Below are 27,427 nucleotides of genomic sequence, written 5' to 3' on the forward strand. Positions count from 1 at the left end.
CAACCCAGCCTCCAGGACCGCGCCGGCGTCTGCTGGATCGCCCCCACTGGCCCCGAGTACTGGGACACCTCCCCTCTCCCCATCACCCCTACCTCCGTGCGCCCCCTGGGCCCCGACATCCCCCTCGACCTTCCCCGCACCTCCCCCGCCATCCACTCTTGGGCCGGACCTCTCCTGGGCCCTCACTCGCGGCCTCCCGGGCCCAGACGCCCCCCACAGCACCCCGGGACCCGGGTCCCGCAGGCCCGACCGGCCGGCTCTCCCCTCGCTCCGCGGCCCCGCGCGCCGGCGGGCGGTGGGCGGGGCGGCGCGGCGCAGGGGCGGGGTCTCTGGTACTTCGTGGGCGCCGCGAACGCTCTGCTCCGGTGCCCGAGGCGGCCGGAACGTCAGCGACCGAGCCGCCGCCGCTGCGCCGCCGGCCTGCCTTGTTCTTCGCCGAGGGCGCGCCGCCAGCGCAGACATGGCTGAGTGGGGCCAGGGGGACCCGCGCTGGATCGTGGAGGAGCGGGAGGACGGGACCAACGTGAACAACTGGCACTGGTGCGGCCAGGCGGGGGGCGGGGCTGCGGCGGCCGGGCCTCCTTCCTTCGGAGCCCCGGGCGGGCCGGTGGGGCCCCTCTGCGAGCACTGGGGCGGTGGAGGGGGGGGGGACGCAGGGTCTCAGGGCGCCTCCGAGGGGCCGGGGCTTGCACAGGTGCAGAGGGTTCCTGTCCCCTCCCCCAGCGCTTCAAGGGCGGCTCTCTAGCTGTCTGTAGCCTCTGGGCTGGGAGAGCCCTCTGAGTCTGGGGACCTGAGTCCTAAGTGCGCTGCTTCTGGGACTCGTTTCCTCCTTTTGAAAGTTGGGTTGAGCTCCCAGAATAGCTTTTGTTTTACCTCTTCAACTTTGACAGTCTGTACTCTTAATTAAGTGCTTCCTTTTCTTTACCCCTCCCGCACCTGAGCCTCTTGATGTTTCTGGAACTTAAAATGAAGCTAGAAAGTGTATGTGGGGGAACATGGGTGTGTTTTGGTTTGTGCAAAGGCAGGGATTTTCAACCTTTTTCATCTCATGGCACACATAAACTAATTTCTAAAATTCTGCGGCACACCAAAAAAGTGTATTTTTGCTGATATGACAAAAAATATAGGTATAATTTTTATTCATCCACACCATGACTAGTGTGTTGGCTATTATCTTTTTTTTTTTTTTTTTTTTTTTTAATTTGACAATCTAAGGGAAAAGAGGTCAGTGTCCCTGACTAAAACTCAGATGATGCATGTTTCGGCACACTGGTTGACAATTGGCGGCTTAGTGGAAAGAACAGGAATTTGAATCTCAACTCTGCATCTAACTTGGTGGGCCTCTGGTGTGAGCCCTGCCTTCCAGGAGTTTGAACAAGTTACCCATCTTTTTTGTACCTTACCTGGAACACTGTTTTACTTCTGCCTCCCTCTCTCCTCCAGAGCTTCAGGAAGTGATGCTCTCTGTGGGGCTCCTGTGAGTGCTATGGTACCTCAAGGCCATCAAGGTGACGCTGAGGCAGGTCCAGAGCCGAGCAAAGTCCTCTGTCTGAGACGGGAACATTTCCTGGGGGAGCTCTGGCTGGGGACTGGGAGGAGCTGACCTCTCCTTCCCTAGCCCTGTCACCATGGACACATCGTGAACTTCTCGCAGCTCATGTCTGCTCCCTAAAATGGGAACCTTATTCAGGGAGATTGCATGAAATAATACATGTGAACACACTTGGTAATTTGTGTTGTTATGATTAGAATTATTTCAGTTGTTATCACTATGATGCTATCAAGGCCAGGCTGGTCCACATTGGATTCGGGCAGAGGGTAAAGGAACTGCAGAGCTAGAAAGCTTTGAGCCATTCCCACTTATTAGAGTCTTGCAATGGTGGACAAGCAAACCAGCAGGGGGAGACTGTTTCTCACAGCAGCAGGTGGCCCCTCTCAGTGGCAGGCAGACAATCTGCAATCCACCTGGAGGGCAAGCACCTGTATCCTTACACAGACTATACACATGTGGTGCTGCCATGTGCTCATGCACTAATCAGGCAAAGTACAAGTGAGCAAGCCAAATATAGCTGTTTTCCCAACAATCCACCCCTTTAGGGTTGCTCACCTCACAATCTATGCAATGGTCCCTGTGCAAGGAGTGAGGACATTACATAATCAGAAACAGTACAGATTTCAGCAACCAAATTACAAAGGCGTAAGCTATACCAAAAATGGCAATTACAGAGGTATCCTTCATAATGTCTCCCTGGGCACTCTGACTAGGGAGTTAACTGGAGGCCCACCTCTAGCCCTCTACCCCACAGTAGATGGGTGGCCCTGTATAATCCAGGGCTATGCCCATTGAAACCATAAAGTATCCTTCGTGTGTCTCTGCAACTGGATGGGAGCAGCTTCCCGGTGCAAGAGGGCCTCCACAGGTGCCACAGCCCCCCCCCCCATCAAGGTGTGTTGTAGTACTGTCCACAAGCAGTGTGTCCATCAAGCAAGGGAGCTGGTGCCCCCCTCTGGTCACAGTCCAAGAGTCTGTTACACCGCCCAGTGATCAGTTCATGATAAATGACAGCTCAGCTATCTGTACAAATTACCAAGGTAAAGGTCCACTATAGGCAATTAGCCACCCAGCCCTTTGATATCAGACCTCAGCACCTTTTCATAAGCATTCTGTCTATTGCCACAAGCTCCATCCAAACCCATCAGCAAGCTCACAGGGCTTGGTGGGGTCCAACACCTTCAAAACCTGTGCCGCCTTGCCCGTTCTCTCAGCTGCTGTTGTAGCAAAGAAGCACCTGGTATCTTCTAATGCCAACAACTGCTGCACATTAGGAGACCAGTGGATTGCCAATTTCACATGGGGCTTCTGGCCCCCCACTTGTCTTCATTAGATGGGCCTCTAGGCCTTCCCCCTATTCAAACTGGAACAGCAGGTCTTGGGGATCCTCCTCTCCACAAGTTGTCTCCAACAAGTAATCCTGCAACCATGCAACCCAAACACCAGCCATTTTCTTGGCAGTTGCTGGGGCCGCCTGCTTCTCCCACTTTTGCAGTGGCTGGAACCTCTGCTCCCACTTAAGCTACTGCCAACTCTAACAGGACCTGCCATCTAATTTCTCCCTATCTGCACCAGCCACAATCAAATCTACCTACATCTCTGTTCAGGTAATCTTTACAGGCCTGTTTCTCTTGTTAATTGGGGGGGGGGGGCAGCATGGGCAGCAGCCTGCACATTTCATGCTGCTTCCACCACCCCCCACCCCAAATCTGCTACTGTAACCGTGTTGATGGGCTGCCCCACATAGGAGCTCAAGATGGCCACTAGTGACCCAGAAAGGGCTAATGGGGTGCTACAGAGAATAAGGTCCCTCATCCTTTCTGTAAACACTTCCTTATCTGGCCCCTAGACCTCAGGTTGAAAGCAGCATTCTTCATACCCAGTTCCTGGAGGACCTGCTGCAGCTCAGTATATGACTGCCATTGACTCAGTGTCCCCAGCATTCTGCCAGACTGCCCGTATGGCAGCCATCACCCATTATAATAGGCTATAGTTTCCTGAGTTGTCATGGCAGTTCTGAAGATGCTGCCTCAAGGAGGAGTGAGTGGTAATGATGGCTAATCTTCCCATCTCTGTTCCAGAGAGCATGATGCCATCCATCCCCTATGTCCCACAACCTCATCAACCAGGCTGCCAGGGGCTCAGTGGGTTTCTGCCTGAATTTTGCCCCCAACTCCATCAGCTCTGTCTGGGTGTAGGGTCAGACCCCAGGGTGCTCCACCACCTGCAGAGGGGGTTGTACCTGCCCCTGAGGTGCTCTTGGCTGTTGGGTTTTTACCTTCTGGGCAACCACTGGCTGGGGTCTGAGTTGCAGACAGCAGTTTCATCCCAAACCTCCCCCTTCTCAGAAGAGTTGGAGATGACTATTACCACCAACTCAGAGCCACCTTGCCGGCACGGATCCAGCTCCTTCTTCAGCAACCTCTTCAGCTCTTGTGGCTGCTGGCTCTCAGCCTGCAGCTGAGGCTCGAGCTCTTTAACCCTCGGTTGTTTCTCTAACAACTATTGCTGCCAATGTTCAGCTTCTAGGGTAAATGAAAGCTTTTGAATCTGTGATTCCTTCTCCAGCAGCCATTCCAGTTCCAGGTGCTGTTAGTGTTCAGCCTGCATCTCACACTGCAGCTCTCAAAAATGGTTGGGCTCCTTCTCCAGCAACTGTTACAGTTTCTGCTGCTGTCAGTGTTCATCCTGGAGCTTTTGACCTCGTGCATCCTCTCGCAGAGAGCTTTCAGTTTCTGCTCGCAGGGCTGTAAAAGACACCCAGCCCATGGCCCCTAACAGGAGAGCCACTGGGAAGGGTGATACCTTCATGGTGGAAAGTCTAGCCCAACCTTCAAGGGGGTTGGTGGCTCTATACCAATCTGATCCGAATCCTGCCCACTATGCCGGATGTCATGCTGGTGGCCGAGGCGGGTCTACATTGGATTTGGGCAGACAGTAGAGGCACTGCGGAGCCAGAAAGTGTAGGGCCATTCCCGTTTAATAGAGTTGGTTTGAGAGGCATGTTTGTAAGTCTGAGAGTAGCAGTTCTCTCAAGACTTCTTGAGAGGAATCTTGGCTAAGCAGGTGATACCACCTGGGCCTTCCAGTCTTGGCTTTCTTTTTCTGTTCCTTGGCAGGACAGAGCGGGATGCCACCAACTGGTCCACCTTCCATAAGTTCCTGGTGGGCGTCATCGTGGAGAATGAGGCCGGTCGCTGCCAGATCAGTGAGCTGAAGCAGGTGGAGGCGAGGCTTCCTGCAGCAGCTGCAAAGGGAAGCTGATTTTCTTCTATGAGTGGAACATCAAACTGGGCTGGAAAGGTAACGGGCTCAGAGATCAGGCAGGGCTTGGGGCAGCCTGGGGGCAGACTCTGTTTATTCATTATTCACTCATTTGGCAGATTTTTTTTTTTTTTTTGTATTTTTCTGAAGCTGGAAACAGGGAGAGACAGACAGACTCCCGCATGCGCCTGACCGGGATCCACCGGCACGCCCACCAGGGGTGATGCTCTGCCCACCAGGGGGTGATGCTCTGCCCCTCCGGGGCTTCACTCTGTCGTGACCAGAGCCACTCTAGTGCCTGGGGCAGAGGCCAAGGAGCCATCCCCAGCCCCCGGGCCATCTTTGCTCCAATGGAGCCTCGGCTGCGGCTGCGGGAGGGGAAGAGAGAGACAGAGAGGAAGGAGAGGGGGAGGGGTGGAGAAGCAGATGGGTGCTTCTCCTGTGTGCCCTGGCCGGGAATCGAACCCAGGACTTCTGCACGCCAGGCCGACGCTCTACCACTGAGCCATTTGGCAGATATTTTTAGAACTGCTGTGGAGCCTGCACTGACTGGCCCCTGAATTGGTGTTTGTAGTTCCAGATACAGCTTCCCACACATGGAGGTCCTTGTCTGACAAACTGGGGGCTTTCCTTTCTCTCAGCACTCAGAGCTGCTTATAGTCTTTGCTTTCAGCTGGACCCCTGTCTGCCAGGCCCCTGGGAGTGCTAGAATTTCCTGAAGCTGCTGCCTGGGGCACTCTTCCCCAAGATAGCTGTCTGCTGGTGGGCGGGCCCTTCCGGTCTTCATCCTGTAAAAATGGCAGATGTCATCCTTGTACTGCCCCCCTTCCCTGCTCTTCTTACCCCAAAGTGTTGATACTTGGTGTACTCTATATGGTTACTGAAATATTTTGTTGGTTGTTCTGGTTCCCACCACCCCCTCTCCCAATTCAAGGCAGGGATTAAAAAAAGTGTCAGCTTTATTGAGATATAATTCACATACCCTATAGTTCTCCCACCTGCGTACCATCCAGTGGTGTTCCGTACATTCAGAGTTGTGCAGCTATCACTACAATCAGTTTAGAAAATTTCCATCACTCCCCCGAAACCCTGTCCCCATTAGCAGTCATTGCTCCAACCACTCTGCAACCACTAATCTATTTTCCATCTCTGGATTTGCCTCTTGTAGACATTTCATATTAATGGAATCATACAGAATGTGTGTGTATGTTTTACGATTTTATTTACTGATTTGAGAGAGGAGAGTGAGAGAGAGGGAGGGGAAGGGGAGGGGACAAGCAGAAAGCATTAACTCATAGTTGCTTCTTGTGTATCTTTTTTTGTTTTTTGTTTTTTGTTTTTTTTTTACAGAGAGAGAGAGTCAGAGAGAGGGACAGACAGGGACAGACAGACAGGAATGGAGAGATGAGAAGCATCAATTATGAGTTTTTCTTTGCATGTTGCAACACCTTAGTTGTTCATTGATTGCTTTGTGCCTTGACTGCAGGTCTTCAGCAGACCCAGTAACCCCTTGCTCAAGCCAGCGACCTTGGGTCCAAGCTGGTGAGCTTTTGCTCAAACCAGATGAGCCTGCGCTCAAGCTGGTGACCTCGCGGTCTCGAACCTGGGTCTTTCACATCCCAGTCCGACTCTCTATCCACTGCGCCACCGCCCGGTCAGGCCTCATGTGTATCTTGACCAAGCAAGCCTGGAGGTTTAGAACTGGTGACCTCAGCGTTCCAGGTCGATGCTTCATCCACTGTGCCACCACAGGTCAGGCTGTATGTGGTCTTTGTGATTGTTTTTCATCTAATGTAGTGTTATCAAAGTTTATTCCTGTTGTATGTAGCATGGCTCCTTCTTTTTTATGGTTGAATGATATTCTTTTGTATAGGTATAGCATGTTTTGTTCATCTGCTCACGAGTTACTGGTCATTTGGTTGTTTGGGGTCTTTTGATCAGGAATTGATTGGTTTTATTTCAGGCCCAGATCATTGTCAGGAATGTTGTGTTTGTTGAATGAAGAAATTTCTCCTGTGGTGCCTAGCTCCTGGCTGGGTAGACAGTCTGTGCTCAGTAAATACTTGTTGAAATCACCATGGATGTGAAGACCAAGGGGAAAGGAAGAGGGGAGGGGGAGAGAGGGAGAAATCTGATCTGAGAAGATTGTACTGTGTTAAAGCTTAGCCTTAGCCTGGGAGTCAGCTTCTTCTTCTTCAAAGGGGGAACGGAAGGAGCAGGAAGCATCAATTTATAGTAGTTGTTCCTTGTATGTGCCTTGACAGGGCAAGTCCGGGGTTTTGAACCAGCAACCTCAGCATTCCAGGTCGGTGCTCTGTTCACTGAGCCCCCACAGGTCAGGTTGGAGTCAGCCTCTTTCTTTTTTTTTCTCTTTCTTTCTATTGTCTTTGATAGTACTCAAGATATCCATATTTGTAAATAACACACTTGAACTGCTCTATTTTTCTCTTTTCTTTTTAAAGAGACTACTGACTTTTTACTTTGGAAGAAGATGATATAATTCTGTTAAAATCACTTCTGCCCCATGGTACTCACACACTTCCCCTGTTCCAACCCTTGTAAATTTGATTAGAAGGTCATTTCAATATCTGCACCTGTAGCTGTTGCCTTGAGGCCAGCCAGTGTCAGACCTTCTGCCGGAAGATGTGAGTTGGGTTGCCAGTGTGAGGAATGTGACCAGAAGGGGCTAAGGGAATTCTCACCATTCAGTGTGCCCACCTTTACTCTTCCCATGATTTCAAAAAACTTTGGCTGGTGCCCAACTTATAAACCTTTCTTTTGGGGAAAATGATATGGGGATCTCGCTCGCAGGCAGTCTTCCTGATTGCAGTCCACTCCGTACCTTGAGGGATGCCTCCAAGTTCTGAGACTGTCCAGGACTTCTGATTTGCAAGTGTTTTATTTTTATTGGTGGGATCACTTTAAGGCACTAGGTTTCAGCTTTCTCCTCTCCGTTAAGCCATTTCAACTCTTCTGCTTTCTATTATCCATATTTTGTCAATATGTTTCATCTATTCCATCTTCCCACAGTCAGCTTCTTTCTTGAGAGTTTGGGTTAGAGAGCCACCCAGTAAACTGTCCTTGAGCCTCTGCCCTGGTGACCACCTCGTTAGCTCAAGCCAGGCCTGAGCCCAGAGAGACTGTCAGTCAGCATCAGAAGTAGTCCCACTCCTGCCTGGGAACCTTCTGTTTCTGTCAGCTACTCCTTCAGTGGCTGCTGCTGGGTAGAGCACAGCAAGGCGTGGCTCCTTACACCAGGTGGTCCTCCCACCCCCTCTTTGCCAAGACAGGGCTCTGAGGGTCCACAGGAAGCTCTCATGGCCTGTGTTCTTTCCATCTGCCTTAGCTCAAGGTAACAACCAGCTTCTTTGCAGAATAAGACCCAGCCACTCCCAGGCAGCAGCCAGAGGGCAGGCTGAACAGGGCTTGCCCTGACCCTGGTGCATCCCCTCTAGCAGTGAGTCCCAGAGGTGGCAAGTGAGGCCTGCTGTGGAGGAGGCAACACTCTGGTCTTGTGTTTTCTTTTTTTTTAATTAAGTTTTTAATCTAATCCCCACCCAGCTTTACTGAAGTATAATTGACTTGCAACAGTGTATGAGTTTAAGGTGTACGATGGGATGCTTTGATTTATGTATAAACTGTGAAATGATTACCACATAGGGTTAAACACATCCATCACTTCACAAGGTTATACACTTTTTATATGTATGTTGAGAACTTTTAAGTTTTACTGTCTTAGCAGCTTTCAAATATATACAGTGTGTTCGTAAAGTCATGGTGCACTTTTGACCAGTCACAGGAAAGCAACAAAAGACAATAGAAATGTGAAATCTGCACCAAATAAAAGGAAAACTCTCCCAGTTTCATACCTATTCAGTGCAGTTCGATGTGGGCTCCATTTGTTGCCCTACATACATCCAAATGATAGTGAAGTTCTTGCCACACGCGGGTAAGGACGTCTGGTGTAACAGAGTGAATAACGTCTATCATTCTCTGTATTAAGTGATTAATGTCATGGCGCTTCATTATAAATGCGCTGATATTCACGTTGCACTTTGGTCACGGATTCGAATTTAGCGAGCCATAGAACACACTGAACTTTCCTCTGTACCGTCCACATCTCGACTGGCATGGCCGTGGGCTGCTCCACTGTATACACAGTGTTACCTCATCATCTGCGCATGCGCACATGCTGCCACATCATCCTACAGAAACTGGGAGGGTTTTCCTTTTATTTGGTGCAGATTTCACATTTCTTTCTTTCCTTTTTTTTTTTTTTTTTTTGTATTTTTCTGAAGTTGGAAACGGGGAGGCAGACAGACTCCTGCATGTGCCCGACCGGGATCCACCCGGCATGCCCACCAGGGGGCGATGCTCTGCCCATCTGGGGCGTTGCTCTATTGCAACCAGGGCCATTCTAGAGCCTGAGGCAGAGGCCATGGAGCCATCCTCAGCACCCAGGCCAACTTTGCTCCAATGGAGCCTTGGCTGCAGGAGGGGAAGAGAGAGACAGAGAGGAAGGAGAGGGGGAAGGGTGGAGAAGCAGATGGGCGCTTCCCCTGTGTGCCCTGGCCAGGAATCAAACCGGGGCTCCTGCACACCAGGCCGATGCTCTACCACTGAGCCAACCGGTCAGGGCCCAGATTTCACATTTCTATTGTCTTTTGTTGCTTTCCTGTGACCAGTCAAAAGTGCACCATGACTTTACGGACACACTGTAGTACATTATTGTTAACTTTGGTCACCCTGCTGTACATTACATCCCCAGAACTTATTCTGGAAGTTTGTACCTTTGTGTCCTTTGACCATCTTCATTCCCCACCCCCTGACAACCACCAGTCCACTCTCTCCCTCTTTCTGAGTTTGATTTTTCTACATTACATGTATAAATGAGGTCATACAGTATTTGTTCTTCTCTGACTTATTTCATGTAGCATAATGCCCTTAAGGTTCATCTCTGTTGATGCAAATAGCAGGACTTCCTTTTTTATGGCTAAATAATGTTTCAGTGTGTGTGTGTGTGCACGCGCATCTCATTTTCTTTATCCATTCATCCATCGATGGACCCTTAATGTTGTTTCCATGTCTTGGCTATTGTATATAATGCTTCAGTAAACCTGGGGTGCAGCTATCTCTTTAAGATAGTGATTTCATATCCTTTGGATATAAACCCAGAAGTGGAACTGCTGGGTTATATGGTAGTTCTATTTTTAATATTTTGAGGAAACTTCATTTTATTTTTTACTGTGGTGCACCAGTCTGCATTCCCACCAGCAGTGCACAAGGGTTCCCTTTTGTCCACATCCTTGCTAACACTTGTTCTTTTTTTGACAGCAGCCATTCTAACAGGTATGAGGTGATATCTCATTGTGGTTTTGATTTACTTTGCCTGAGGATTAGTGATGTTAAAACATGTACCTGTTGGCTATCATTTGAATATCTTCTTTACCTACCATATTTTTTGCTCCATAAGACACATCTGATCATAAGACGCACCCAGGGTTTTAAGGAGGAAAATAAGAAAAAAAAATATTCTGAACCAAATGGTGTGTTAAAATATTTAATAAAATACCGTCTTTTTCACTCCGTAAGATGCACAGGCATTTTCCCCTCTATTTTTTTTGGGGGGGGAAGTGCATCTTGTGGAGTGAAAAATACAGTAAATGTCTGTTTAGGTTTTTTTGACCATTTTTAAACAGGCTTTTTTTTTTTTTTTTTTTTGCTATTGTAAGAGTTTCTTATGTATTTTTGGACATGAACTTCTTATCAGATAAGACTTACAGATATTTTTTCCTATTCTGTAGGTTGGGTTGTCCTTTCATTTTGTTGATGGTTTCTTTTGCTGGCAGAAGCTTTTTAGTTTGCTGTGTTCCCACTTGTTTAGTTTTGCTTTTGTTGCCTTTGCTTTTGATGTCAAATTCCAAAATAACTGCCAAGCCCCATGTCAAAGAGCTCATTGCTGCCCTGGCCAGTGGCGCAGTGGATAGAGCATTGTCCCAGAGTGCCACGGTCACTGACTCCATCTGGGGTTGCTGGCTAGATCCTGTCGGCACTGGTTCAAGCCTCAGAGCATGTATGAGAAGCAATCGATGGGTACACAACTGAGTGGAACAATGAATGATGCTTCTCTCTCCCCATTGCCCCCTGTCAAAATAAATGAATTTATTGCCTGTGTTTTCTTCTAGGAGTTTTGTGGTTTCAGGTCTTATCTTCATATCTTTATTTCATGTTCAGTTAACTTTTGTATATGGTAGAAGATAGTGATCCAGTTTCTTTTGTTTTCATTGCTCAGTTGTCCCTATTATTGAAGAAACTCTCCCTACTATATACTCTTCTGTTGTAGGATAATTGGCCTTATGTGCATGGTTTTATTTCTGGGCTCTCTATTCCACTGACCGGTCTGTCTGTTTTTAGACCAATAACATACTGTGTTTATTTAAGACTTTATTTATTGATTTTACAGAGAGAGAGGAGGGGGTGGCAAACAAGAGGTAGTTGTTTTACTCTAGCTGTTTGTTGGTTGCTTGTCATATGTGCCTTGACCAGGCAAGCCCAGTTTCGAACGGGCGAACTCAGTGTTCCAGGTTGGTGCTCTATCCACTGCGCCACCACAGGCCAGGCAATACTGTACTGTTTTTATTACTATAGCTTGTAATATACCGTATTTTTTGCTCCATAAGATGCACTCCCCCCCACAAGTGGAGGGGGAAATGCCTGTGCGTCTTATGGAGCAAAAAATACGGTATTTTATTAAATATTTTAACACATCATTTGGTTCAGAATATTTTTTTTCTTATTTTCCTCTTTAAAACCCTAGGTGTGTCTTATGGTCAGGTGAGTCTTATGGAGCAAAAAATATGGTAGTTTAACATCAGGAAGTGTGATGTCTCCAGCTTTGGTCTTTCTCAAGACTTCTTTGGCTCTTTGGGGTCTTTTGAAGTTCCATACATATTTTATGATTGTTTGTGCTACTTCTGTAAAAAATCTCATTTGAATTTTGATAGGGATTGCATTGAATCTCTGTAAATTGCTTTTTATTTTCTTTTTCTGTGCAAACTGTGGGCTTGCTTGTTCTTATATTTCTAGTTCCTTGAGGAATAAAGTTAGGTTTTTTATTTGAAATCTTCCTTTTTTCTTTTAATTTTTTTTTTTTTTAGTGAGAGGAGGGTCGGCAGAGAGAGACTCCTCATGCGCCCTGAGATCCTGGCAAGCCCACTAGGGGGCGATGCTCTGCCCATCTGGAGCGTTGTCGGTTGAAACCAGAGCCATTTTTTAGCGCTGAGGCAGAGGCCTTTGAACCATCCTCAGCATCTAGGACTAACTTGCTCTAATCAAGCCTTGGCTGCAGGAGGGGAGGAGAGAGAGAAGGAGAGAGAGAGAGAGAAAGAGAGAGAGAGAGAATTGAGAGGAGGAGAGGTGGAGAAGCAGATGGGCACTTCTCCTGTGTGCCCTGACTGAGAATTGAACCTGAGACATCCACACACCAGGCCAATGCTCTACTGCTGAGCCAGCCGGGGCCTTCATTTTTTTCTTGATGTATGCATTCATTGCTACAAACTTCCCTCTTAGAATTGCTTTTGCTGCATTCTCTAAGTTTTACTGTATTGTGTTTCCATTTTCATTTGTCTTGAGGTTTTTTTGTTTGTTTGTTTTTGTATTTTTCTGAAGTTGGAATCGGGAGGCAGTCAGACAGACTCCTGCATGCACCCGACCGGGATCCACCCGGCATGCCCACCAGGGGGTGATGCTCTGCCAATCTGGGGCGCTGCTCTATTGCAACCAGAGCCATTCTAGCGCCTGAGGCAGAGGCCATGGAGCCATCCTCAGCGCCCGGGCAAACTTTGCTCCAATGGAGCCTTGGCTGCGGGAGGGGAAGAGAGAGACAGAGAGGAAGGAGAGGGGGAGGGGTGGAGAAGCAGATGGGTGCCTCTCCTGTGTGCCAGGGCCGAGGTATTTTTTTTTAAATTTCCTTTTAAGCCCTAGCCGGTTGGCTCAATGGTAGAGCGTCAGACAGCGTGTGGGAGTCCCGGGTTCGATTCCCGGCCAGGGCACACAGGAGAAGTGCCCATCTGCTTTTCCACCTCTCCCCCTCTCCTTCCTCTCTGTCTCTCTCTTCCCCTCCCGCAGCCAAGGCTCCATTGGAGCAAAGTTGTCCTGGGCTCTGAGGATGGCTCCATGGCCTCTGCCTCAGGTGCTAAAAAATGGCTCTGGTTTCAACCAACCACACCCCAGATGGGCAGAGCATCGCCCCCTGCTGGGCATGCTGGGTGGATCCTGGTTGGGCATGTGCGGCAGTCTGTCTCACTGCCTCTCAGCTTCTCACTTCAGAAAAATACAAAAAATAAAAATTTCCTTTTGATTTCTTTGAGCCGTTGGTGAATTTTCCAGCTTTCCTCCTATTGTTGATTTCTAGTTTCATACCATTGTGGTTGGAAAGATAGTTATTATCTCTATCTTTTTTAACTTGTTGAGACTTGTTTTGTGGCCTAACATGATTTATCCTAGAAAATATTCCATGGGTGCTTGATAAGAATGTGTATTCTGCCCTGGCCGGTTTGCTCAGTGGTAGAGTGTTGGCCTGGCGTGCGGAAGTTCTGGGTTCAATTCCCGGCCAGGGCACACAGGAGAGGCGCCCATCTGCTTCTCCACCCCTCCCCTTTTCCTTCCTCTCTTCTCTCTCTTCCCCTCCCACAGCCGAGGCTCCATTGGAGCAAAAGATGGCCCGGGCACTGGGGATGGCTCCTTGGCCTCTGCCCCAGGCGCTAGAGTGGCTCTGGTCGCGACAGAGCGACGCCCCGGATGGGCAGAGCATCGCCCCCTGGTGGGCGTGCCGGGTGGATCCCGGTCGGGCACATGCGGGAGTCTGTCTGACTGCCTCCCTGTTTCCAGCTTCAGAAAAAAAAAAAAAAAAAAGAATGTGTATTCTGTTGCTATTTGATAGACCGTACTTTATATGTCTGTTGGATCCATTTATTATACAGTGTTGCTCAAATCCTTTGTTAAGAGTTGGGTAGTAAAGTCCCTAATTATTATTGTATTGATATTTATTTCTCCTTTTAGTTTTGTTAATATTTGTTTGAAATATCTTTTCTATCCTTTCATTCTTAGTTCAAGTATGTCCTTAAAGCTAAAGTGAGCCTCTTACAGACAACATATTGTTGGATCTTGGTATTTTTTAATCCATTCAGCCATGATATGTCTTTTGTTGGAGAATTTAATCCTGAGGTCATTGACTAGAGTGCAGGCTCATTGGCTTGAGAATAGGGTTGCTGATTTGAGTGCCGGATCATCAACATGATCTCATAGTTTCTGGCTAGAGCCCAAAGGTCACCGGCCTGAAGTCCAAGGTCGCTGGCTTGAGCCCAAGGTCACTGGCTTGAACAAGGGCCACTGGCTCAGCTTGAGCCTCCCAGTCAAGGCACATATGAGAAAGCAATCAATAAACAATTAAAGTGAAGCAACTATGAGTTGATGCTTCTCATCTCTCTCCTCCCTCTCTCTCCCATTTTGTGTCTCTCTTTAAAAAAAATTATACTTTTCTTTCTCATATTTTAGTTTATTGATGTTACAACTTACTTTATTTAATTTTTATTTTACTTTTTAGTGAGAGGAGGGAAGGCAGAGACAGATTCCTGCATGCACCCCAACTGGGATCCTCCCGGCAAGCACACTAGGGGGCGATGCTTTGCCCATCTTGGGCTTGCAAACAAAGCCATTTTTTAGTGCCTGAGGTAGAGGCTATGGAGCCATCCTCAGTGCCCAGGGCCAACTCGCTCTAATTGAGCTATGGCTGCAGGAGGAGAGTAGAAGAGAGAGAGAGAGATAGAAGTGAGAGGGGGAGGGGTAGAGAAGCAGATGTGCTTCTCCTGTGTGCCCTGACTGGGAATCAAACCCAGGACATCTACACGCTGGGAAGATGCTCTACCACTGAGCCAACCAGCCAGGGCACAACTTACTTTAAATGTTAGAATTCACTTTAGTGTATTTTAACAGATATAATTTATGTTATAATTTTTTTTTTTTTTTGACAGAGAGTGAGTCAGAGAGAGGGACAGATAGGGATAGACAGACAGGAAGGGAAAGAGATGAGAAGCATCAATTCTTCATTGCAGCTCCTTAGTTGTTCAGTGATTGCTTTCTCATATGTGCCTTGATGGAGGTGGTGGGGGTGCCTAAGCAGAGTGAGTAACCTCTTGCTCAAGCCAGAAACCTTGGGCTTCAAGCCAGCAACCTTTGGGCTCAAGCCAGTGGCCATGGGGTCATGTCTATGATCCCATGCTCAAGCCAGCAACCCCTCAAGCTGGTGAGCCCATCCTCAAGCCGGATGAGCCCACACCCAAGCTGGAAACCTTGGGATTTTGAACCTGGGTCCTCTATGTCCCAGTTGGTTGCTCTATCCACTGTGCCACCACGTGGTCAGGCTTATAATTTACTTTAAATCTTTTAAAATGTTAAAAATAGGCCCAGGCTGGTAGTACAGTGGTTAGAGCATCAGCCTGGCATATAGACATCCCAAGTTCTATCTCCAGTCAGGGCACACAGGAGAAGCAACCATCTGCTTCTTCCCCACTCCTTCTCTCCCTCTTCCCTCTCTCACAGCCAGTGGCTCTCAATTGGTTCAAGCATAGTCCTGGGCACTAAGGATAGCTCCATTGGAGTATGGCAGCCTCAGGTGCTAAAAATAGTTCAGTACTTGAGTATTGGCCCCAGACGAGGTTGCTGTGTGGATCCTGGTTGGGGCACATGAGGGGTCTGCCTCACTCTCTCCCCTCCTCCCACCTAAAAAAACAGTATTAAAAATAACCATAGCCCTGGCCGGTTGGCTCAGTGGTAGAGCGTTGGCCTGGCATACAGAAGTCCTGGGTTCGATTCCCGGCCAGGGCACACAGGAGAAGCGCCCATCTGCTTCTCCACCCCGCCCCCTCTCCTTCCTCTCTGTCTCTCTCTTCCCCTCCCGCAGCCGATGCTCCATTGGAGCAAAGATGGCCCGGGCACTGGGGATGGCTCCTTGGCCTCTACCCCAGGCGCTGGAGTGGCTCTGGTCGTGGCGGAGCGACGCCTGGAGGGGCAGAGCATCGCTCCCTGGTGGGCGTGCCGGGTGGATCCCAGTCGGGCGCATGCGGGAGTCTGTCTGACTGTCTCTCCCCGTTTCCAGCTTCAGAAAAATACAAAAGGGGAAAAAAAAACCCTTAGGGGCCCTGGCCGGTTAGCTCAGTGGTAGAGCGTTAACCTGGCGTGCGGAAGTCCCGGGTTCGATTCCCGGCCAGGGCACACAGGAGAAGCGCCCATCTGCTTCTCCACTCCTTCCCCTCTCCTTCCTCTCTGTCTCTCTCTTCCCCTCCTGCAGCCGAGGCTCCATTGGAGCAAAAGATGGTCCGGGCGCTGGGGATGGCTCCTTGGCCTCTGCCCCAGGCGCTGGAGTGGCTCTGGTCGCGACAGAGCAACGCCCCGGATGGGCAGAGCATCGCCCCCTGGTGGGCGTGCCGAGTTGATCCCAGCCGGGCATATGCGGGAGTCTGTCTGACTGCCTCCCCGTTTCCAGCTTCAGAAAAAATACAAAAAAGAAAAAGAAATAACCATAGGTTAGTATGCATATAAGTTATGGAGTTTTTAAAAATTAATTAATTAATTTATTTATTTATTAAGTGAGAGGTGGGGAGGCAGAGACAGATTCCCACATGTGCCCTACCAAGATCCACCCAGCAAGCCTCTTAACAGGCAATGTTCTGCCCTTTTGCTGTCACTGCTCCATTGCTTGGCAACCAAGCTATTTTAGCGCCTGAGGTGAGGCCATGGAGCCATCCTCAGCGCCTGGGGCCAGCTTTGCTTGAACCATTTGAGTCATGGCTGTGGGAGGCAAAGAGAAAGAAAGAGAGAGAGAAAAGGTATGAAGGGGGCGGGGTAGAGAAGCAGATGGTCGCTTCTCCTATGTCCCCTGACCTGGAATTGAACCTGGGATATCCACATGCCAGGCCAATGCTCTTACCAATGAGCCAACTGGCCAGGGCCGGTTACGGTTATTTTAAATACATTTGATATTTAACTATTAGAGTTGTAAGTGAATTATTCACCACCATTGCAATATTAGATAATCTGACTTTGACTATATATTTATAATTATGAGTGAGTTTTACATATTTGTATGTATTTATGATGCTAATTAACATCCTTTTATTTCAGCTTGAAGAAGGCCCTTTAGCATTTCTTATAGGCAGGTTCAGTGGTGGTGAACATTTCAAGCTTCTGTTTGTCTTGCCCTCATTTCTGAAGGACAGCTCTGCTGGCTTTGGTATTCCTGCTTGACAGTATTCATTTTTGGACTTTAAATAAGTTTTTATCTTTCAATTACTTAGTTGACATACAATAGTTTCAGGTGTACAATCCAGTGATTAAACATTATATAAGTTACCAAGTGATCATTCTGATAAATCTCGTACCCATCAGACACCATACAAAGTAATTAGAATATTATTGACTAGATTCCCTATGCTATACTTTACATTTCCATGACTTTTCTGTAACTATATGAGCTGGGTTGATGGAGACTTTGATATGGTGCCGCCAGCTCTGTTGGGGGGTGACCTCTGCCATCACTTCTGTCTTATAGAAAGCCGCCCCTCCAACTCTCACCTGGATGTTGGAGAATTTACCTCCTCCCCATATGTCCCTGGTGTCTTTTGAGCTGCTGCTCCAGCACTGGAGCTCAAAGCAAGTTGAGTCTGAGTGCTGGCCCTGTCTGGAGCTCCAGCAGCCCTCTGTGTCACTCAGCCACAGTCCCTCTTGGCTTCTACTGTCAGAAGTTATGGGGACTTATTTTCCTGGCACTGGAACCCTGGGCTGGGGGGCCTGAGCTGGGGCTCTTTGCTCCTCAAGGGCAGGGGGAGGGGCCTCCAAAGCCGAGAGATTCCTCCTGATTTTTATCTGCCACACATGGGTGTGGGGCCAGTCTGTTCCGAGTCTGTCTCCCTCCTACCAGTCTCAATGTCCCTCTTCTTTAATTCCCTAGTTGTGGGACTTCCATTCCACTAGTTTTCTGGTGGTTCTGGATGGGGTGTTCTGTAGTTTAGTGGTAATTTTGATGTGGTTGTGGGAGGATTTGAATACTGCGTTTGGCTACGCTGCCATCTTGACCAGAAGCCCCAACAGTCTTTTCTTTCAGTATTTTGAATATTTAGTCTGACTCCTGGTCTGTCAGCTTTTTGTTGCATTACCCTTGTATGACTTTTGACAACTTAATTAAATGTGTCTTGGTATAGCCCTTTTTAGGTTCAACCTATTTGGGGGGTCTTTTGGGCCTCATGAATCTGGATGTTCATTTCTCTTACCAGGTTTGGGAAGTTTTTGACTATTATTGCTTTAAGTAAGTCTCTTCTCCTCTGAAATTCCCATTGTTTCTTTTGATAGCATCCCACAAGTCCTGTAGGCTTTCTTTACCTATTCATCTTTTTTCTTTTTGTTCCTTTAGATAATTTTAAATAACTTATTTCCTAGTTCACTAATTCTTATACTTGCTTAAGTTAGCTGTTGAAATTCTATTTTAAATATTGGGTTCAGTCATTGTATTCTACAGCTTTAGGATTTCTGGTTTTTTTACATTTATTATTTATTTTTTTAAACTTATTGTTTTAGATTTTATTTATTCATTTTTAGAGAGAGAGAGAGAGAGAGAGAGAGAAGAGACAGAGGGAGAGCGAGAAAGAGAGAGAGAGAAAAGAGAGGAGCAGGAAGCATCAACTCCCAAATGTGCCTTGACCAGGCAAGCCCAGGGTTTTGAACCGGTGACCTCAGCATTCCAGGTTGATGCTTTATCCACTGCACCACCACAAGTTAGGCTATTCTTAATGGTTTCTCTTTTCTTGGTCAACTTCTCATTTTCTTCATGCATTGTTTTCCTAACGAGTTAGTTCCCTGTGTGTTCTTGTAGTTCACTAAGCTTCTTAAAGAAGTTTACTCTGAATTCCTGGTCACATAGTTTATAGATCTCCATTTCTCCAAAGTCATTTCCTTTGGTGTTGTCATGATTACTTGATTCTTACGAGCCTCGATTCCTTGCATTGGCAGCTACACTTATAAATAAGTGGTCTCCTCTTCCAGACTCAGGTTTCAGCAGAAGACCATCATCATTCTGCTCAGCATGGGTACTGGGCCAGCGAGTCAGTGGTGTCCATGGTCTGGTGGGGTTTGTTAGGGTCTTTTGTTGGGTGAGGCTATTGCATGGGCTTTTCGTTTAGGGAGTTGGTTGCTGATAGCTGAGCTCCAAGTTCAGGCAGGGCCACCAGATGGGCACCTTGACTTGGCAGAGCTGCTAGCTGTGTTCTATGGTCATGTTGACCACTAGCTAGGCTCTCCAGTTACTTCTAGTAAGGTGGGGTCACTGGCTGTGTTACTGTGCCACTGGTTGGACTCTGTGTTTGGGGAGGTCTGTGGGCTGGGCTCCACAATTGCTCCTGAGTGGGCGGGGTCTCATTGTGTTCCCTGACCAGATGGTGCCATTGGCTAAATTCTTATGCAGACAGGGCTTTGCGGTTGGACCTGGCCTCAGGCTGTGCTCTGTAATCCGGTGGGCACACAGATTATGCCTCCCAGGTCTGCTGGCTTGCTTTTGTGATGAGGTAGGGTTAGGCTATGCTCCACTATTGAGCAAAGTTACTAGCTGGGCTCTCAATCAGGAGGTGCCTCCAGCAGTTGGGTGGGGCTAGAGACCCTGCTCTGCAGTTGGGTGGGGTCACTGTCTGGGCTTCCTGTCTGGATGAGGCCTCAAACTCTGTTTTGCATTGGGATTAGGCTGTAGGCTGGGCTCTGAGGCTGCTTAAGGTCCCTGTCCCAGCTCTCTAGTTATGCGGGGCCAGAGACTATGCTAAACAGTTGGACAGGGCTGCTGGTTTGGCTCCTTGCCTGAGTGGGGCTGTAGGATAGGTTCCATGGCTTCCCAGGTTCCCTGGGCAGACTTCCTGGATGGTTGGGATTAGAAACTATGCTCAGTAGTTGAGGAGGGCTGCACATTTGCTTCCCTGCATGGGCGGGGCAGTAGAATGAGCTCCACAGCTGGCTTTGACTCATTGACTGGGGACCCAAATCAGGCGGAATTGCTCAACAAGGTCCCTGGACAGGTCAGGTGGGCTGTCAGTGACTGGGGTCTCTACTCATGCACTACTGCAGGCAGGAATGTGGTCCACCAGGATTGGAGTGCTGAAAAGTATATAGTTGTCTAACCACTCTGCTGCACACCTGAAACTAATACAAAACAATATTGAATATAAACTGTAATTGGAAAATTTAAAAAAAAACCTTTTTTTTCAGTGAGAGGAGGGGAGGTAGAGAAATACTCCCACATGTGCCCTGACAGGGATGCAGCCAGCAAGCCCGCTAGGGCTTTGCTCCATTGCTCAGCAACTGAGTTCTTCTTAGTGCCTCAGGTGGAGGCCATGGAGCCCTTCTCAGCAACAGGGGCAAAACTTGCTCCAATCAAGCCATGACTGCAGGAGAAGAGAGAGAGAGAGAGAGAAGCAAAAATTGGAGGGGTGGAGAAGCAGATGGGTGCTTCTCCTGTGTGCCCTGACTGGGAATTGAACCCAGGACATCTACACACCAGGCAGATGCTCTACCACTGAACCAACTGGCCAGGGCCAAAAAAGATTTTAGCACTGGTTGCTGAAAGCCCAGCTCCCTGCTCCTCAGATTCCCAGTGGTCCCCATGAGGCAAGTCCCACGCAGCAGCCTCCCAGGAAACATTCCACGATTCTGGGAGACCTGGACGTCCACCTTGTGCTCTTTTTTCCCACTAGGAAAACCACAGTGGGACCCTCTCAGTGCGGCTCTATGCTGGCCTGGGGGAGAGAGTTGGACAGAATGTTACGACTCCTCTTAGCCTAGTGCCGTCCTTCTCCGCCATCCAGGAGGGTGTTTCAGCCACACTCTGGGGTTTTCACAGTGGCGTATTGTCTATGGATAGCTGGTAGTTAGTTATTTGTGAGGGGCTCTGGACTCAGGAATAAACCTATTTTGCCATCTTGATGTTGTCAATGAAATCAACATTCTGGTGTTGGAAAAACCCAGCTGCATGGACTCCACATAGACCTTCCCTGAGCCATAACCTCCCTCCCCTCACTCCATGATCAAAACTCATTGTCTGTTCTTCGATCTCTTCTGTGACTCCTCCTCAAGGTGCCCCTTCATCCTGCTTTGAAAAGAAACATTGGTTACAGAATCATTTACTCCAACCCCATGTTTCCCCCTGCCCCTCATTCTGTGTGCACATTCACTGGCCAGGTTCTGCCCGCACTGTTCTTGGCTGCTTACCTGTAATGTGGGCCAGGAGAACAGGGTCAATTTTGGTACCTGTGTGGTGATAAATCTTGAGCCTGCCTTGTCACCAGCTGTAGTGGCACCATCTGAGGAGGGTGGACTACTCAGTTACACAGGGGAGTTTTGCATAAACCAGTTGTTAACTTTATAATGGAAGAACCCATTTTGGTCATTTTAGGTATAATTAAAGAATCTGGTGCGAAGCACAAGGGATTGATCGAAATACTCCACCTTTCTGAAGAAAATGAAGTAGATGACACTGAGGTGAAGTATCGGATTTTTTTCTTTTAATCAAGCTTCTGCTATGGATGTTGAGGATTTGGAAAACTGTTCATCAGACTGATTCCTGTGCTGTAGTTTTGAATTGTGGAGGGCTCGTTCGCTGAGGACTGCCCACTCTGGGGGCAGCACGAGGACTGCAGTGCAGTGGTACAGGGAAGAGTATGCCGAGAAGCCCTAGATTATCCCACGGACCAGGTGTGGGGCCTGGACAGACGGCCGCACCCTTTGTGGCCTCCTCATCTGTGCAGTGGGGTTATTCATCTTTCAGGGATGTTATCAGATGAATGTGACAGTGGATATGCTGTAGTTTTCTCAGGCAGCATGCAGTTTCGTGAGGATTTTGTTTCTCTTCCCCTGCATCTTTGCTGTTTCTCTTTAATGGTGACTATTCTCAGCTTTTAGCTGTGACCTCCCTTGGTTAAATCGTATGTTTTTTCATAAACTAGTTAGTATGTATTGCTTTTGATTGGCTCTCCTAGGTCTTCTGGGAGATGGAGCCTGTGTGACTCCTGACCTTGGTGTTCACTCAGTGCCTTCTGTAAGCTGAAAGTTTGGTCTGGGGGAGCAACCATTTGTAGAGCAGCTATATTTTCCAAACCAAATAGTTCACAGAAGGTCTTTTTTGATTTGTGAAATTATTCAGTGTGAAGGCTTTCAAAGATATAAAACCTAAATCATAGTAAGCAGCATGTCTACGACTTGCTTTTATTAAAGGTTATAAAATGCCAGAAAAGTGGCATTCAGACATGCAGTTGCTGTACTCAGGGTCTGTGATTTCACTTTCCTATAGGCAGTCTCATCAGCTGAGAAGTTTTGTCATCAGCATGTTAAACTGGCCTTTTTAGATTGTCCTTGGAACATTATAGAACCAACTCTTTAGGTGGGACCTGAGACAGGTCCAGGTCAACTGAAGCACAGGGACATTAAATGATTTTTAACCAACACCTCTTCATTCTGAGACTACTACAGAGGCATCCCCAGAGCATTTTGACGGCTCCTCTCTGTCTCCCCTCACCTTCCGTCCCTTTTCTTTTTCCTCTCCCTTTCCAGCTCTCTTCCCTGCCAAAACTGTGCTTAAAGGCCACGTTATGTGGGAACTTATTTCTCCTAATTATACTGGCTTTGGGGTTCTAGACCAGCGCTGTTCAGGAGAAACATGATGCAAGCCACATATAGAATTTAAGATTTTCTAGTAGCATGTTAAAAAAGTTAAAAGAAACAGGTGAAATTAACTTTAATATTTTTATTTAACCCAGTATATAATAGGTACCATTTTAACATATTAATATCAAAATTATTAGATTGTTTTTATATATTTTTGTGCTAAGTCTTCCAAGTCTGTATTACTTTAAACTTATACACATCTCAAATCAGACCAGCCATATTTCGAGTGCTCAATAGCCACATGCAGCTAGTGGCTACCCTACTTGGACAGCACATCTCTAGACCGATAAAAGCCATGGGCTCTATCAACAATGTAATACATATAACATCTTGTATGCAAATTAAGGGGCTCACATTTTAAGTAGGCCAGTAAAGATTTGGCCCACCCAGTCAATGGAGCCTTGATTAAAAAAACCCTTATCTTCTCCAACTATAGTAAGAATCCAGTCACATTTCTTTGTGTGTGTGTGTGTGTGGCAGAGATAGTCAGAGAGAGGGACAGACAGGAAGGGAGAGAGATGAGAAACATCAGTTCTTCATTGCTGTTCCTTAGTTGTTCATTGATTGATTTCTCATGTGCCTTGACGGGGGGGGGGGGGGGCCTACAGCAGACCGAGTGACCCCTTACTTGAGCCAGCAACCTTGGGTTCAAGCTGGTGAGCCTTGCTCAAACCAGATGAACCCATGCTCAAGCTGGTGACCTCGGGGTCTTGAACCTGGGTCCTCCGCATCCCAGTCCGACGCTTTATCCACTGCGCCACATTTCTTTTATAGCCACTTCTTCCCCTTCCCTCCGAGTCAGTTCTCTCACCCACATGTCCCAATGTTGTAAGAATACATCAAACCAGAGTTTTCTTAGGTTTGTATTTTTCTGATTTGTAGGTGAACGTGAGTAAAAAGAAAGGAGATGGGGATATATTGAAGGACCTTATGAAAACTGCAGGCACCGCCAAGGTCAGGGAGGCCCTTGGAGACTACCTGAAGGCACTTAAGACGGGTAAAGAAGGCATCCCTTGTGAAGTTGGGGGTCCCTTTTCTATTTACCCAAGTTATGCTCTGCATTGTGGTTTGCATTCCCAGGTTAGGCTGCTAAGGCTCCAGAAACAACTCTTTATGCTGCAGGATAAATTGTAGTCTGGTTATGAGAGCTGGTTATGAGTAAAGTCATAATTAGTGAATATCAGTATTGTGCAGTGTGAACCAGTTTGCCTACAGAATTGTTAGTATTCTGAAATGATGATTTAATCAGTTATTTGTATAATTACTTACTGTCTTTCCTGCTAGTGCATAAGCTTCATGGGGGGATGGAAGGTGTGTCTTGTTCACTGCTGTATCTCCATCTAGCACAATGCCTGGCACATAGTAGGTGCTTAATAAATCTCTGATGAGTGAATGAATGAATGTGACTGTAAGTAGTACAGATATAGTTGAGATTTACCTAGAGAACCCCTATGTCTTGTGGAAATGAGGTTATTGTTTTCTCCCTAAATTAGACAAGTTACTTGACAGGCAAAACGGCCAACAGGGCCTGTACATCTGCACATCATCTTTGGATTCTGCTGTGTCTATGGTCTTGGCATGTGGGTTTGAGATTGTCACTTTTCCCATGAGACCACACACATGTGGCTGGCCCACAGGCTTGAATACCATGAGGCCAAGCTGTGTGAGGCTGTGGTGAAGCAATGGGAAAATGTCTGGTTTTGACAGTGGATTGAAGGCCATAAAGCTAGTAGTTGTATAAAACTGAGCTTTTTGGAAAAGAATATGTAAAATTTTTGCAATTTTATCAAGAACTAGATAAAAAGTGAGGCATTTGAAAAAAATAAAAGGCATCTGTTGCTGTGTAACTCATGTTTAGTTTTATTTATAAAAATGTGGAATGGTCTTGAAATTCACAAAATGATTTAGTATTTTTTGTAAGTATCAGTTTTTATTTTCTTATATGCTGTTTTGGGTTTTCTGCCTCTTTGTGCTGAAAAGAAAATGTTCCTTATTAGAACTATGTCCCATGTCACTTTGTAGAATTTACAGTGGGAATGATCTTACCAACGAAAGCTACACCAACCCAGGAATTGACTTTTAAAGGGAAACAGCTCAAACCTTGCAGGTATGAGCTCTGGTGGCCAATATGTAGGGAAGGGGAAAGGAAGTGCTTAGGGGGAATTCTTCAGAACTCTCAACAGCCTTTTAACGATGGACTGTAAAGGCTAGTGAGAAGGGTCAGTAAATCCCCACTTACATCCTTTGCCATTTTTGGGGGGAAATGTTGAGACTTTCATCCCAGATGGAAGGAAATGTATAAACACCTTTCTGTGGGATAAATGTTGAATTTCATTCCAGACTCTTCTAAAGGCACTGGTCTTTGGTAGACAACAGATTACAAAACCAGGTGACTTTGAAGTTCACCTACCACAATGGAGCAACCTTCTCTTTAAATTTTTGGATTGGGATGTTTTAGATCCTGTTCTTAAGAGTCTAATGGTGGAGAATTGATACTTTGTCCTCATGTGCTGTTATATCTCCTTCATCTGCTTATTTTTGTGACCTTTGGGGCCATATATACATGTCCAGGTAGGATTTGGGGAGTAGAACAGCACTAAAGAGCACTCTTTTCCAAAATAAAGGCTAGGACTGGTGGTGCTAAAAAGCCTTTTCATGCTATTTTCATGTTTCTGAAATGGGTAGCATGGAATTTGGGACATTCTGGTGTTTTATTAAGACTGGTGTTTTAGATATAAGCAGTTTTATTTCTTGGCATGCTAATTATCCTTGGGAACCTCTTCTCAAGACTCAGGCGCCACTGGGTGTGAGGATTCCCATGGTGGCGCTGCATATGACGGAACTGTTTGACACAGCTGTAGAGCAGCTGTACAGTATCTTCACTCTAAAACAGGGGTCTCAAACTCAACTCAGCATGTGGGCCGCAGAGCAAGATCACAGCCGTTCGGCGGGCCGCACTAGGTCTACAAAAGGCAACTGTTACGCAACACTTTTCTCATGCAGTTGAAAACAAAAAAAAATCAGTACAACAAGCACAATCGTACATGCAGTTTACTCAGTGTCACAAAACGACCAGAAACTGTAGTTTGCATCACAACTGCTGTTAACTAAGCTAATATCTAGCTAGGATGCTAGAGAAATGAAAACTACAAGTAGGCCCCTAGGCTTACTTAATTTTATCCAAAATATTTTGAACTTCGTGGATTAGTCTGCAGGCCGCACAAAATTGTTCAGCGGGCCGCGAGTTTGAGACCCCTGAATTAGGGGATACATTAATTTAGTTTTCTCCCTCTGCAAAAGAGAATGAGAAAGAAAAAGCTTACAAGTTATGTAGTCAGGACACAAAAAAAACCCCTCAAACCACAGTAATTGTTGTTAATATTTTACATTAAAAAGTTGATAGTATGATATGTTGTGCTATGTTTTTCTTGGTTAGTTGATACAAAAATTTTCTAAAACTCTTGCTATATTAGAAGCTGAAAATTGTGGGAAGTTCCAAATGTTTGATGGGAACATCACTGGTGAATACGTAGAACTGGTAAGCAACATTTTGACTAAAGAAAAGCAAGCTGGGGCCCAACTCTTCTCTCTAATACTGCTTTTTAAATTAATAATGTTTTTAACTTGTTTTGGGTTTTCTTCTAAGCTCACAGAAACTTGAGCAATATAGTTGGATATAGAGCAAATAAAAATATTATATATAATGAGAAAAGTTTAAGCCTTGGTTTCACAGTATTTGTGCAAATGCTTGACTTTAGAAGAAACAAGTATAATTCTCCCAACTCTTGGTGTAGAACGTTCAGCCTCCTGCCACCTAAATCACTAGGGTCTGCAAGGCCAGAGCTGCCTCACCCTTGACACCAGCTCTGTTCTGGTTCCCATGTCACTGTACTTCTGTTCTTGATGGCGCTAGGGACAATGACTTCTCAGTGGTGCTGGTATGCAAGCTGTAAGATGGGACTATATGTTGTGCACTGATTACTTTTAGTACATAGGAGTCTTAATAAAAGGCTTTGATGGCTTTCTGTATAGTACAGTAGGAACATTTTAAAGATGTTCTCAGAGTTTCCTCTTTGTTTTCAGTTAACAAAAGATCGTCATGAAATGGAGATGTAGGAACTGGCCAGAAGGTATGTTATTCGTACCTTTTTAAATTTTTATTTATTTATTCATTTTAGAGAGGAGAGGGAGAGACAGAGAGAGAGAAGAGGGGAGGAGCTGGAAGCATCAACTCCCATATGTGCCTTGACCAGGCAAGCCCAGGGTTTTGAACCGGCGACCTCAGCATTTCCAGGTCGACGCTTTATCCACTGCGCCACCACAGGTCAGGCTATTTGTACCTTTTGTTACAAGAGTCCAAAAACATTCAAGCTGTTTTTCCTCCTATGAGAAGCAGGTGCTAGTACTTACAAATTTTTCTCTTCATGATGTTTATTTTTCTTCCAGAACACTTCCACAACAGTCGTACTGAATTTTGTGCCTACTCCAGGGCAAACTGAATTACAATTGGATGGTAAAGGAGTTCCAATCTGTAAAGAAGAGAACATGAAATACTGTTGGCAGAAGCAACATTTTGAAGAAATAAAAGTTTTACTGCAGCTAATCACTCTAAATGGCTGAACTGGATTTTATAAGGGTATTACTTTTTGTAAGCAGAAAAAATGTTTATGTCTTCCTTATTATTTCTTTTACAAAAGAAAACAAAGCTCTTAATTTATACTGGATGAAATCCATGAACTTTTACAGACTTAAAGCATTTGACTCTTCACTACAATTAGACATCTGCATTGAATTAGAAGTAGCAAGCAACCTGAAATGATGTATTTAACCTTACCTCTCCTAGATACTCTTCTGGGAACA

At 46.7% G+C, this 27,427-nt stretch overlaps 1 protein-coding gene across 1 annotated transcript; it reads left to right on the forward strand.

Moving 5' to 3' along the window:
• The first annotated feature begins 435 nt into the window (after nucleotides 1-435).
• LOC136330414 (activator of 90 kDa heat shock protein ATPase homolog 2-like) lies at nucleotides 436-27,193 on the forward strand. Its single transcript, XM_066267205.1, is given in 11 exon segments — nucleotides 436-540; nucleotides 4,672-4,775; nucleotides 4,778-4,855; nucleotides 21,300-21,385; nucleotides 23,450-23,564; nucleotides 24,590-24,661; nucleotides 25,339-25,458; nucleotides 26,002-26,114; nucleotides 26,655-26,697; nucleotides 27,014-27,021; nucleotides 27,023-27,193. Coding segments are annotated over 11 exon segments (984 nt in total). The 5' UTR covers nucleotides 436-460; the 3' UTR covers nucleotides 27,188-27,193.
• Nucleotides 27,194-27,427: the final 234 nt, after the last annotated feature.

Source organism: Saccopteryx bilineata, chromosome 3 (assembly GCF_036850765.1).
Source record: "Saccopteryx bilineata isolate mSacBil1 chromosome 3, mSacBil1_pri_phased_curated, whole genome shotgun sequence".
In the NCBI taxonomy this organism is placed as follows: Eukaryota; Metazoa; Chordata; class Mammalia; order Chiroptera; family Emballonuridae; genus Saccopteryx; species Saccopteryx bilineata.